The sequence below is a fragment of the Scyliorhinus torazame genome, chromosome 9 (assembly GCF_047496885.1).
Source record: "Scyliorhinus torazame isolate Kashiwa2021f chromosome 9, sScyTor2.1, whole genome shotgun sequence".
Classification (NCBI taxonomy): Eukaryota; Metazoa; Chordata; class Chondrichthyes; order Carcharhiniformes; family Scyliorhinidae; genus Scyliorhinus; species Scyliorhinus torazame.
In genome coordinates, this window is record NC_092715.1 from 229,012,966 (window position 1) to 229,026,726 (window position 13,761).

A 13,761-nucleotide genomic window follows, 5' to 3' on the forward strand; every position below is an offset into this window, starting at 1 on the left:
GGGACCTAGCTGGGGGGTGCGAAACTGGGTTGCTGCTGTATTGGCCAAAGGGGAGCTGGAGTTCGGAGAGCGAGTCGGGGCGGGGGTCCGCTGCCTGGGGGAATGGAGGGTGCGGGAGGTGCGGGCATGTGGCTGGCCTAGAAAGGGAGATGGCTAGTCGGCCGGGGGGGGCGGGTCGGTGGGGGGGGCCGGGGGGGGGGCGGGGGGGGAAAGCCCCCTGATCCGGCTGATAACTTGGAATGTGAGAGGCCTGAACGGGCCGGTCAAGAGGGCCCGTGTATTTGCGCACCTGAATGGACTGAAGGCAGATATGGTTATGCTCCAGGAGACACATTTGAGGGTGGCAGATCAGGTTAGGGTGGGTAGGGCAGGTTTTCCACTCTGGGTTGGACGCGAAGAATCGAGGTGTGGCGATTTTGGTGGGGAAGGGGGTGTTGTTTGAGGTGCTGAACATCGTGGCAGATAATGGAGGTCGGTACGTGATGGTGAGTGGTAAGCTGCAGGGGGTGCAGGTGGTACTAGTGAATGTATACGCCCTGAATTGGGATGATGCTGGATTCATGAGGCGCATGTCGGATTCCGGACCTGGAGTCAGGGAGCTTGATATGGGAGGGGACTTCAACACGGTGTTGGACCCAGCATTGGACCGCTCCAGGTCCAGGACGGGTAAGAGGCCGGCGACGGCCAAGGTGCTTTGGGGTTTATGGACCAGATGGGGGGAGTGGACCAATGGAGGTTTGCCAGGCCAGTGGCCAGGGAATTTTCCTCTTTTTCCTACGTCCATAAAGCCTACTCCCGGATAGATTTCTTCATTATGAGTAGGGCACTAATCCCGAGAGTGAAGGGCACGGAATATTCGGCCATAGCTATCTCAGATCATGCCCTCCATTGGATGGAGCTGGAGTTGGGGGAGGAGAGGGACCAGTGCCCGCTGTGACGCCTCGATGTGGGACTGTTGGCGGATGAGGAGGTGAGCGGCCGGATCCGGGGGTGCATTGAAAGATATTTAGAGGCTAACGACAATGGGGAGGTGCAGGTGGGGGTGGTCTGGGAGGCGCTCAAGGCGGTGGTCAGGGGAGAGCTAATCTCCACTAGGGCCCATAAGGAGAGGAAGGAGAGGAGAGAGAGGGAGAGATTGGTGGGGGGAGATATTAAGGGTGGATAGGAGGTATGCAGAGGTCCCCAAGGAGGGATTACTCAATTAGCGACGAAGCCTCCAGGCCGAATTCGACCTGTTGACTACCAGGAAGGCAGAGGTGCAGTGGAGGAAAGCGCAAGGGGCGGCGTACGAATATGGGGAGAAGGCGAGCCGGATGTTGGCACATCAACTTCGGAAGCGGGGGGCAGCGAGGGAGATTGGGGGAGTTAGGGATAGAGGGGGGAACACGGTGCGGAGTGTGGTGGGAATAAATGGGGTATTCAGCGACTTTTATGAGGAATGTGAGAGGCCTGAGCCCCCGACGGGGGAGGGGGGGATGCTCCGATTTTTGGATCGGCTATGGTTCCCAAGGGTGGAGGAGGAGCAGGTGGTTGGGCCAGGGGCACCGATTGGGCTGGAGGAGCTAGTTAGGGGCTTGGTGAGCATGCAGGCAGGAAGGCCCTGGGGCCGGATGGGTTCTCGGTGGAATTCTATCGGAAGTATATGGACCTGTTGTGCCCACTACGAGTGAGGACTTTCAATGAGGCGAGGGGGGGGGGGGGGGGGGGTGGGGGGGGTGGGTGGGGGGGGGGGGGGGGGGGGGGGGTGGGGGGGGTGGGTGGGGGGGGGGGTGGGGGGGGGGGGTGGGGGGGGGGTGGGGGGTGGGGGGGGGGGCCCTGCCCCCGACAATGTCCAAGGCGCTGATCTCGCTGATCCTGAAGCGGGACAAGGACCCATTCCAGTGTGGGTCATACAGGCCGATCTCGCTCCTCAACTTCGACGCGAACTTGTTGGTAAAGGTGCTGGCTACCAGAATTGAGGACTGTGCCCCGGGGGTGATTCACAAGGACCAGACGGGATTTGTGAAGGGTAGGCAGCTGAACACTAATATCGAGAGGCTCCTCAACGTAATTATGATGCTTGCAATGGAGGGGGAAGCGGAGGTAGTGGCGGCTATGGACGCGGAGAAGGTCTTCGATAGGGAGGAGAGGGAGTATCTTTGGGAAGTGCTGAGGATGTTTGGGTTCAGGGAGGGGGTTCATCAGTTGGGTTAGGCTACTTTATGATGCCCCGGTGGCGGGTGTGGCAATGAGCCTGCGGAGGTCGGAATACTTTTGGCTGTACCGGGGGACGAGGCAGGGGTGTCCCCTATCCCCCTTGTTGTTCGCATTGGCAATTGAGCCTTTGGCCATGGCACTGAGGGAGTCCAGGAACTGGAGGAAGTGGAGGGAAATGCAAAGGGCGGTGTACGAATATGGGGAGAAGGCGAGCCGGATGTTGGCACATCAGCTTCGGAAGCGGGAGGCAGCGAGGGAGATTGGGGGAGTTAGGGATAGAGGGGGGAACACGGTGCGGAGTGTGGTGGGAATAAATGGGGTATTCAGCGACTTTTATGAGGAACTTTATAGGTCTGAGCCCCCGACAGGGAGGGGGGGATGCGCCGATTTTTGGATCGGCTAATGTTACCGAGGGTGGAGGAGGAGCAGGTGGTTGGGTAGGGGCACCGATTGGGTTTGAGGAGCTAGTTCAGGGGTTGGGGAGCATGCAGGCAGGGAACGCCCCGGGGCCGGATGGGTTCTCGGTGGAATTCTGTCGGAAGTACATGGACCTGTTGGGCCCACTACTAGTGAGGACTTTCAATGAGACGAGGGAGGGGGGGCCCTGCCCCCGACAATGTCCAGGGCGTTGATATCGCTGATCCTGAAGCGGAACAAGGACCCATTACAGTGTGGGTCGTACAGGCCGATCTCGCTCTTCAACGTCGACGCAGAGTTGTTGGCAAAGGTGTTGGCTACCAGAATTGAGGACTGTGTTCCGGGGGTGATTCACGAGGACCAGATGGGATTTGTGAAGGGTAGGCAGCTGAACACCAATATGCAGAGGCTCCTCAACGTAATTATGACGTCTGCAATGGATGGGGAAGCAAAGGTAGTGGTGGCTATGGACGCGGAGAAGGCCTTCGATAGGGTGGAATGGGAGTATCTTTGGGAAGTGCTGAGGAGGTTTGGGTTCAGGCAGGGGTTCATCAGTTGGGTTCGGCTACTTTATGAAGCCCCGGTGGTGGGAGTGGCCATGAACCGGCGGAAGTCGGAATACTTTCGGCTGTACCGGGGGAACGAGGCAGGGGTGTCCCCTATCCCCCTTGTTGTTCGCATTTGTAATTGAGCCTTTGGCCATGGCACTGAGGAAGTCCAGGAACTGGAGGGGACTGGCTCGGTGGGGGAGAGGAACACCGGGTGTCACTGTATGCCGATGACCTGTTATTGTATGTGGTGGACCCAGTGGAGGGGATGCCAGAGGTTATGCGGAACCTCAGGGAGTTCAGGGATTTTTCCGGATATAAGCTTAACGTAGGGAAGAGTGAGCTCTTTGTGATACACCCAGAGGACCAAGGAAGGGAGATAGACGAGCTTCCGCTGAAGAGGGCGGAAAGGAGCTTTCGGTACCTGGGGATCCAGGTGGCTAGGAGTTGGGGGGCCCCGCACAAGCTCAATTTGACGCGGCTGGTGGAGCAGATGGAGGAGTTTAAAAGGTGGGATATCTTGCCACTGTCGTTGGCGGGTAGAGTGCAGTCGGTGAAAATGACGGTCCTTCCGAGGTTCCTCTTTATGCCTTCCCATCCTGATGCCTAAGGCCTTTTTTAAACGGGTGAGCAGGAGCATCATGGGATTTGTGTGGACGAATAAGACCCTGAGGATAAAAAGGGTGTTTCTGGAGCGTAGCAGGGACAAAGGAGGGCTAGCATTGCCCAATCTATGTGGGTACTACTGGGCTGCCAATGTGGCGATGATCCGTAAGTGGGTAATGGAGGTGGAGGGGGCGGCGTGGAAGAGGCTGGAGATGGCGTCCTGTGTGGGCACGAGTCTGAGAGCGCTGGTGACGGTACAGCTGCCGCTCCCGCCGGCAAGGTACACCATGAGCCCAGTGGTGGCGGCGACTCTGAAAATTTGGGGGCAGTGGAGACGCCACAGGGGTGAGGTACAGGCCTCGGTTTGGTCCCCGATCCGGGAGAACCATCGGTTTGTCCCAGGGAGAATGGATGTGGGGTTTCTGAGCTGGCATCGGGCAGGAATTAAAAGAATGGGGGACCTGTTTATAGATGGGACGTTTGAGAGTCTTGGGGCGCTGGAGGAGAAATTTGGGCTGCACCCCGGAAACGCCTTCAGGTTCACGCAGGTGAGGGCGTTCGTGAGATGACAGGTGAGGGAATTTCCGCTGCTTCCAGCACGTAAGATTCAAGATAGGGTGCTCTCGGGGGTGTGGGTTTGAGAAGGCAAGGTCTCGGCGGTCTATCGGGAAATGCAGGAAGAGGTGGAGACCTCGGTGGAGGAGCCAAAGGGTAAATGAGAGGAGGAGCTTGGGGAGGAGATAGATGAGGGTCTGTGGGCTGATGCCCTGGGTAGCGTTAATTCTTCTTCCTCTTGCGCCTGATACAATTTAAGGTTCTTCACAGAGCGCATATGACAGGGGCGAGGTTGAATAGGTTTTTTGGGGTAGAGGACAGGTGTGTGAGGTGCTCGGGGAGCCCAGCAAACCACGCCCATATGTTCTGGGCGTGTCCGGCGCTGGATGGGTTTTGGAGGGGCTTTGCGAGGACGGTGTCTAAGGAGGTGAATACCCGGGTCAAGCTGAGCTGGGGCTTAGCATTATTTGGCGTATCGGATGAGCCGGGAGTGCAGGAGGCGAAAGAGGCCGGTATTCTGGCCTTTGCGTCCCTGGTAGCCCGGCGGAGGATTCTGCTACAGTGGAAGGATGCAAAGCCCCCAATCGTAGAAGCCTGGATCAGCGACATGGCAGGGTTCATTAAATTGGAGAGGGTAAAGTTTGCCTTGCGAGGATCTGTGCAAGGGTTCTTCAGGCGGTGGCAACTGTTCCAAGACTTTCTAGCGGAACGTCAGGAGGTGGTCAGCAGCAGCAGCAACCCAGAGGGGGATAGGGGGTGGAGAGGAGGGGGAGGGGGGTGGGGGTATCGGGTATGTGTTTATTATTGTTTCATGGGGGGGGTTGTACATTGGGAGAATTCGCGATATAAGTGTACGATATTGACCTGTGTGTTTTATGCTTTTTTTCTGAAAATCTGCTAAAATTGAATAAAAATATTTTTTTTAAAAACAATCGTCTCAAGGTCCTCACCTGTCATAGCCTCATTTCCATCAGTCACTGGCATGTTATTTGTGTCTTCCACTGTGAAGACCGACCCAAAAAACCTGTTCAGTTCCTCAGCCATTTCCTCATCTCCCATTACTAAATCTCCCTTCTCATCCTCTAAAGGACCAATATTTACCTTAGCCACTCTTTTTTGTTTTATATATTTGTAGAAACTTTTACTATCTGTTTTGAATTCTGAGCAAGTTTATTCTCATAATCTAGCTTACTCTTCTTTAGCTTTCTGTTGCCCCCTAAAGATTTCCCAATCCTCTAGTCTCCCACTAATCTTTGCCACTTTATATGCTTTTTCCTTCAATTCGACACTCTCCCTTATTTCCTTAGATATCCATGGTCAATTTTCCCTCTTTCTACCGTCCTTCCTTTTTGTTGGTATAAACTTTTGCTGACCACAGAAAAATCGCTTGGAAGGTTCTCCACTGTTCCTCGACAGTTTCACCATAAAGTCTTTGCTCCCAGTCTACCTTAGCTAGCTCTTCTTTCGTCCCATTGTAACCTCCTTTGTTTAAAAACAAAACACTAGTGTTAGATTTTACCTTCTCACCCTCCATCTGTATTTTAAATTCCACCATCTTGTGATTGCTCCTTCCGAGAGGATTCCGAACTATAACAAAACACTAGTGTTAGATTTTACCTTCTCACCCTCCATCTGTATTTTAAATTCCACCATCTTGTGATTGCTCCTTCCGAGAGGATTCCGAACTATGAGATCATTAATCAATCCTGTCTCATTACACAGGACCAGATCTAGGATCGCTTGTTCCCTTGTAGGTTCCATTACATACTGTTCTTGGAAACTATCGCAGATACATTCTATAAACTCCTCGAGGCTGCCTTGACCAACCTGATTAAAACAATCGACATGTAGATTAGAATCCCCCATGATAACTGCTGTATCATTTCTACATGCATCAGTTATTTATTTGTATATTGCCCACCCCACCATAATGTTACTATTTGATGGTCTATAGACTACTCCTATCAATGACTTTTTTGCCTTACTATTCCTGATTTCCACCCAAATAGATTCAACCTTATCCTCCAAAGCACCAATGTCATCCCTCACTACACAGCCCAGATGTCATCCTTAAATAACAGAGCGACACCACCTCCTTTACCATCCACTCTGTCCTTCCGAACAGTTTGATGCCCTTGGATATTTAACTCAGTCTTGTTCATCCTTTAACCATGTTTCAGTAATGGCCACTAACTCATAGTCATTCACGATGATTTGCGCCATCAACTCATTTACCTTATTCCAAATACTACGAGCATTCAGGTAAAGTACCCTTATGTTAGCTTTTATACCTCTGTTTTGAATCTTAACACCTCTATCAGTAACTTCTCCTAAGTTATGTTTCCTTTTAACCTGTCTCCTAATTTTCCTTATCGTAGAACCCATATCTTCATGTAACAACCTGCTGCCTCGCTTTCCATTTATGTTTTTGCTTCCCGTTTTATTGCTTTCAGTATTACTGGGCCTATTCACTGAGCTTCCCTCAGTCACTGTACTTTGTACTGTCGCCCTTTTTGATTTTTCACTATGGCTTCTCTGCCTTACATTTTCCCCCTTACTGCCTTTTGTTTCTGTCCCCGTTTTACTTCCCTCCGACTTGCTGCATCAGTTCCCATCCCCCTGCCACATTAGTTTAAACCCTCCCCAACAGCACTAGCAAACCACCCCCCACCCCCCACCCCCCCCCCCCCCCCACCCCCACCACCACCCCCTGTCCAGGACATTGGTTCCAGTCCTGCCCAGATGCAGACCGTCCGGTTTGTACTGGTCCCACCTCCCCCAGAACCGGTTCCAATGCCTCAGGAATTTGAAACCCTCCCTCTTGCACCATCTCTCGAGCCACACATTCATCCTATCTATCCAGAGTATCCTACTCTGACTAGCTCGTTGCACTAGTAACAATCCTGAGATTGCTACCTTTAAGGTCCTACTTTGTCAAGCTTGATATGAGCCACGCGTACTTCCAGTTGGAGCTGGACCCGGAGCCTCGTCGGTACCTGATGGTGAACACACATAATGGACTGTATGAGTATACGAGGTTGCCTTTTGGTATGTCGTCGGCCCGCGCAATTTTCCAGCACGTGACTGAGAATATTCTACAGCGGGTGCCGTGTGTAGCAGTCTATCTGGACGACGTCTTGGCCACAGGAAGGACTAAGCGGGACCACCTGAATAACCTGGACAAGGTGCTCTGTCGCTTTGCGGAGTCAGGTGTTCACCTCTGCAGAGAAAAATGCATTTTTCATGCTCGAGAAGTGACCTATCTGGGTTATCACGTAGACCGGGAGGGCCTCCACCCAGTTGAAGAAATAGCGGGCATCAAGAGGCGCGATAGAGCTTCGTTTCGTACCTGGGGCTCGTAAATTCCAATGGGAAGTTTATTTCGGACCATGCAATTATATTGGCCCCCTGCACAGTTTACTCAAAAAGAGCCAGGAGTTGGCGCGGTGGGTGCCAAAGGCTGCTGTGTTCACTGAGATAAACAGGCAGCAACTTATTCTCGGATGCTATTCCACTTTGATCCCGCTAAACTGCTCTTGGTCACCTGTGACGTCTCGTCATCCAGCATCGGCATTGCGTTGTCTCATTGGTAAGGAGCATCCGATCACTTTCGCCAGTTCGTCCGAACACTGGCTACTACTGAGCACAATTATGCTCAGATAGCGAAGAAGGGTATGACCATGGTTTTCGCCATAAAGAGGTTTTACCAATATGTCTACGGCCGTTGTTAAATGGTATTGACTGATCGCAAGCTGCTGTTGGGGTATTCAAAGAGGAGCTATCCCACCTATAGCATTGGCCAGAATTCAATGATGGGCACTTCATTGGCGGCGTACAAATATGTGTTGGAACACCAGCCTGGGATGGAGATCCCGAACGTTGACGCATTGTGTTGGCTCCCACTGCCGACAAGGCCTCAGACACCCCCAGAGCTGATGAGATCATCGCTACTATGCATTTTATGGCTACATTGCCGGTTACCGCGACATGCATGAATGCAGAGTGACCCCCTGTTGTCCAAGGTTCATCATATTGTATTGTATGGGGCCCAGCATTGCCCCCTTCCCAGTGAGCTGAAAGCTTTTATCTCGAAGTTTGCTGAGTTTAGCATGGGGGACGGTTTACTCCTTTGGGGACACACAAGGAGCAAGGCCCCATTTTGACTGATCTCCATAATGGAGACCCCAGCACGTCTAAGATGAAGATGCTCGCCCGAAGTTATGTATGGTGGCCATGGTTGAACGCACAGATTAAATGGCTTGCCCAACAGTGCAAAGAATGCCAGGTGCAGCAGAGCTCCCACCTGCAGCACCACTTCATCCCTGGGAGTGGCTGGGTAGGCTGTGTGTATGTCTCTACGCCAATTCTGCAGGCCATTTTCAGGGGTCCATGTTTCTCCTTCTCATCGACGCGCACTGCAAATGGTTGGATGTCCACAGGATGTCGTCAACGACCTTGAGAGCAACGATCAAAAAACTCAGTCCCTCTTTTAGGACCCATGGCAACCTTGGATTAGTGGACTCTGACATAGGAACACCATTTACTGGTTCGGAGTTCGTGAATTTCTTGCATATGAACTGAGTGTGCCACATACTACTGCCCCATATCACCCTGCTTTGAATGGGTTGGGCGAAAGAGCGGCCAGATGTTCAAGCATGGCATGAACAAGCAGACTGTGGGATCCCTTGACACCCGTTTGGCACGCTTCCTTCTCTATTACCACTCCGAACCGCATGGCGCAACCGGTATGGCACCAGCGGAACCTTTCATGGGACGTCGTTTTTTAACTCACCTGAGCCTGCCACTGTCCAACCTTGGTGGGAAGATGCAGGAGTAGCGGGTGTGTTGCCCTCGCAAGCATATCCCACCTGGACAATTTATAGCAGGTGGTCCATATGCGCAACCTCGCAGACCGCGGCACGTGTGTTCCTGACACTATCATTCAGCAGACCGCGCCTGTATGCAGGACCGTGAGTCAAAAAGGCACCTCTAACATCTCCATGGTGATTTGTGATTTGCAATCCCCGTTTGGATGAACCAGGCGCCGACACTGAGATGCAGGATGCTGAAGATCCTGACTCTGCAACGAAGGTTCCATTGCCCAACATTTCCGATGGGGAGCCTCCCGACAACCAACTGCTGACAGTGGTGCTGCCGCGATGTTCGATGAGGAAGCAGCAGTTGCCAGTTCGCTACATTCCGCCTTGCCCTGCTCTGCCGGCTACCGAGAGACATCCATGAGCTAAGAGGTGCAAATATCCTCCTCCTTGATCGGATGCGTTTTCGGACTTTTTGGGGGGGGGGGGCGGGGGGGAGGAGTGTTGTAACCCACACAGTACCTATGGGGTCTGCCAATTAGCCTCCCCGTGTGTCTTGTGGAATATGAGCTTCCCGGCTGAGGGGTGGAGCCCCTTATCAGCGGGAGATGAAACCAGAGTATCTATATCCGGCCCAAGTGTGGGCTGGAGCGGTAGTCTCATCTGAAATCTGTGTACATAGTCTTTTCATATCTCTGTAAATAAACCTTTCGTTCCCAACGCTTCCTGTGTGGCTGCTTCTGTGAACTCAGTGTGAGCATTACTGGCAAAGTCAGTATTTATTGCCTATCTCTGTTCGTCCTTGAGTAGGCGGTGATGAACTTTCTTCTTGAACGACAGCAATCCATGCAGTGCAAATGCTCCCATAATACTATTAGGTGAAGAGTGCCAGGGTTTATTGAAGATGGAGGAGCGATATATATCCAGGTAGGAATGGTATATGACTTAGTGGGAAACTTGGAGGTGATAGTGTTCACATGCTGCACACATCAGGTCAATAGACACTGTTCCACCATATTCCTCCCTCGTGGGTTATAGGTGAAGGAGGGGGTTTGGGAATTCCTGATGTTAACTGCAGAATACATAACCTCTGACCTGGTGGATAGCCTTGACACTTATGTAGTTATGTCAATTGAGTTTCTGTCATTGAAAATAAAATGTTGGTTGTGCAACTTTTCAGAGTGAATTGTAACTCTTTCTTTCCCCTAGTTTTGCTTTTGAGAAGAACAACATTTGCTGTTTGTATAAACAGAAACAAATGAGCTTGAAACTTGTTGAATGATGTATAATGTCTCATGCTAGGAATTCTTCAAGTCTAATTATCTGTCTCCTTCCCTATTGAGCCTGTCTGATGCTGGGAAACTGTTTCTGACAGACAGCATGAAGAAATTGATGAAAGAATCCAGTGTTCCGATGCTCAGATCATTCACACAGGTATTTACAATTTATGACTCTCGGAAAAACGTATTTCATCCATTCAGATCAGTTTGATACAAATGTAGGATCAATCTATTCAAAGAACTAGTGGTTGGTCTTTAATGCAAGGAATATTACAAACAAGGTTAAGAACACGGGAAGACACATGGCAGCAGGGTGTCATTGCTATAACGGAAACCTGGCTAAAGGAGGGGCAAACTTGGCAGCTGGTGATAGAATGTTCATGCAGGACAGAGGCCTTAGACAGAGAACTCAGCACGGCAGATAGCCCAGATGAGTATAGAAAGTGCAGAGCCAAAGTCACAAATGCCCTGCAATAGGAAACCCCATTGATCATCTGGCGAAACGGGGAATCCCGACATTGTGCCATAGCAAAAATCTGTTGCGGCGGGACGGAGAAACCCGTCCATTATACTTATATTTGTGACAGTAATGTTATTAAAAACCTGGTTTAAAATATATACAGACAGTATGTCTACTAACAATGTAATTAAGGAGTCATAAAAGGTTTTATGATGATTGATTTTAATTATTTACTTGTTTACAGAGAGATGGCTAATGAGATATTGCATTGATTGCTGGAGATTCCTTGGAGAGTAGATAATTTATGAGGTGCTGTACTTAGTCCTAGCTAAGCAGGTGATTGGACACCTTAGTGCAGGGTTTTTAAAAGTGAGGGTCACAACCCTCGCGGGCGGGTGTCGGGATGGTCATGGAGCAATCGCTTGTGACATTCCCACGGTGGTTCCAATTGTGGGAGAAGTATCTAACGGCAGCTACCGGTATTTTTAGTGAGAATGGCGGCTGTGGCTGTGTGCCAGAAATGGCAGCAGTAAGCAGGTCATGCACCCTGCACATACACTTGATGTCAGGCGCCCTCCATGTACGTATGTTTGACGCCAAATCACGGAGGAGAGCTTCTTCCATTTTTAGATGTTGACAAGCAAGGCAAGAGGACCGTGAAGATGAATAATTTTGTACAAGTATGAGACGGCCAGGGACACCAATAGGCAGTGTACCTACTGGACAAGATCTCACAACTGAATCTACTGGAGAGAGCTGCTCAGTAAAATCCAGGACAGAGCACTGCTAGTGTTAGCTCTGTGTAGAGCTCCAGAGCCCATGGTTAACAGCCTACAAAGAAGAAACCTAATTCGGGAACAAGCAGTATAAAGGTGATTTCTTGGGTTATGGTTTTGCCAAATGTACCTGAAGTTTGGCCCATTGGCAAATGTGGGACCTGGGTAAAAAGTTTGAAAAGCACTGCCTTAGTGGTGTGCAGATTATGTAACTAATGGGAGGAGCCAGATCTCTTTGCTGTTTTGCCAAATGCTGTTCACATGAGCAGAAGAGCCTGACAAAACAGAGGGATTTTCAGGCAGTTCTGAAAAGGGTCTCCTCTCTCTTTAAAGGTCTGCACAGATAAGCAAGTAACCTTTTTTGTTAACTTTATTTATAAGGAGTGATGCATGATCAATGACCACTAAAGCGAGGTTGTAGTCCAACTGAAGGCTTTAATAAGGTAGATGTTTCCCCCAGCAGCTCCAGTACAGAATGAAGGCTGCTGGGGCGGCACGGGCTCTTATACCCCGCCTAGCAGGGCGGAGCTACCATACAGCTTGACCAATAAGAAGCATACAATATCTACCAATGGTGTTCCAGCATTACCAGGTACCGTAATACCTCTACACAGACTACCACATTCACCCCCTGTTAAAAAAGAGTCCGGCGGGGGTGGTGGCCTGATACTACAACATGGTAACGTGGTAGAATTATAGTTATGGAGGTACCGTTATACCTCCATACAGCGTTTTATAACTATTTATAATTCTATTGAACATTTACAATTTATAATTCATAATTAGCTATACACTTTAAAATGAAGCAATCAGTCGTCCTCTGTGATCGTCAAAGCTTCGGAGGTGACTCCGGTGGAGGCTCGGGCGTCTGTGACTCCGGGAGCGTGGCCTCGATCTCTGTGGCAGCTTCGACACCCCTAGACGGCGCTGATGGGGAAAACGGTTGACCTGGGAAGGGAGCGTCTGCGGGGTGCGTCGGTGGGTGGGGGGGGGCCTAGATGGGGCCGGCGGGAGGAGTGATCTTCCTGTAAGGTGCACTGGTGGAAGGGAGGGTGGGACTGGTGGCTGGGGTGTGCTTGGGGCTCCGGCGGGTGCCAGGTCTCGTAGGGAGACCGTATCTTGTCAGCCGTCGGGGTACGCCACGTAAGCGTACTGGGGGTTAGCGTGGAGAAGATGGACCCTCTCGACCAACGGGTCCAACTTGTGCGCCCGCACGTGTTTTCGCAACAGGATGGGTCCGGGAGCTGCCAGCCAGGTCGGGAGCGAGGTCCCAGAGGAGGACTTCATGGGGAAGACAAGGAGACGTTCGTGAGGTGTCCGATTGGTTGTGGTACAAAGCAGTGACCGGATGGAGTGGAGGGCATCTGGGAGGGCTTCCTGCCAGCGGGAGACTGGGAGATTCCTGGACCGTAGGGCCAGTAGGACGGTCTTCCAGACCGTTCCGTTCTCCCTCTCTATCTGTCCGTTACCCCGGGGGTTGTAACTGGTCATCCTGCTCGAGGCGATGCCCTTGCTGAGCAGGAATTGACGCAGTTCGTCGCTCATAAAGGTGGACCCCCTATCACTATGTATATAAGCGGGGAACCCGAACAGTGCAAAGATGCTATGGAGGGCCTTGATGATGGTGGTTGCAGTCATGTCGGGGCAGGGGATGGCGAATGGGAACCGGGAGTACTCGTCAATCACGTTCAGGAAGTAGGTGTGCGGTTGGTGGAGGGGAGGGGGCCTTTGAAGTCCATGCTGAGGCGTTCAAAGGGACGAGAAGCTTTTATCAGGTGTGCTTTCTCTGGCCAGTAGAAGTGCGGTTTGCACTCCGCACTGATTTGGCAGTCCCTGGTGGCTGGCCTGAACTCCTCGATGGAGTAGGGCAGGTTGCGGGTCTTGATAAAGTGGAAAAAGCAAGTGACCCCCAGGTGGCAGAGGTCCTCGTGGAGGGCCCGGAGGGGGTCCACTTGTGCGGTGGCACATGTGCCACGGGAAAGGGCATCAGGAGGCTCGTTTAGCTTCCCGGGACGATACAAGCTCTCGTAGATGTAGGTGGAGAGTTCGATCCTCCAGCGCAAGATCTTATCGTTTTTTACCTTGCCCCGCTGTGCATTATCGAAC

The 13,761-nt window shown here is 51.6% G+C and overlaps 1 protein-coding gene across 7 annotated transcripts in view; it reads left to right on the plus strand.

Moving 5' to 3' along the window:
* frem1a (Fras1 related extracellular matrix 1a) overlaps positions 1–13,761 on the plus strand; it is a 765,391-nt gene that overhangs the window by 449,747 nt on the left and 301,883 nt on the right. For all 7 annotated transcript variants that reach the window (XM_072517132.1, XM_072517134.1, XM_072517136.1 and 4 more), the window contains one exon: positions 10,483–10,573. In XM_072517132.1, coding sequence (XP_072373233.1) covers positions 10,483–10,573 — 91 coding nt within the window. The remainder of the gene's footprint in view (positions 1–10,482; positions 10,574–13,761) is intronic.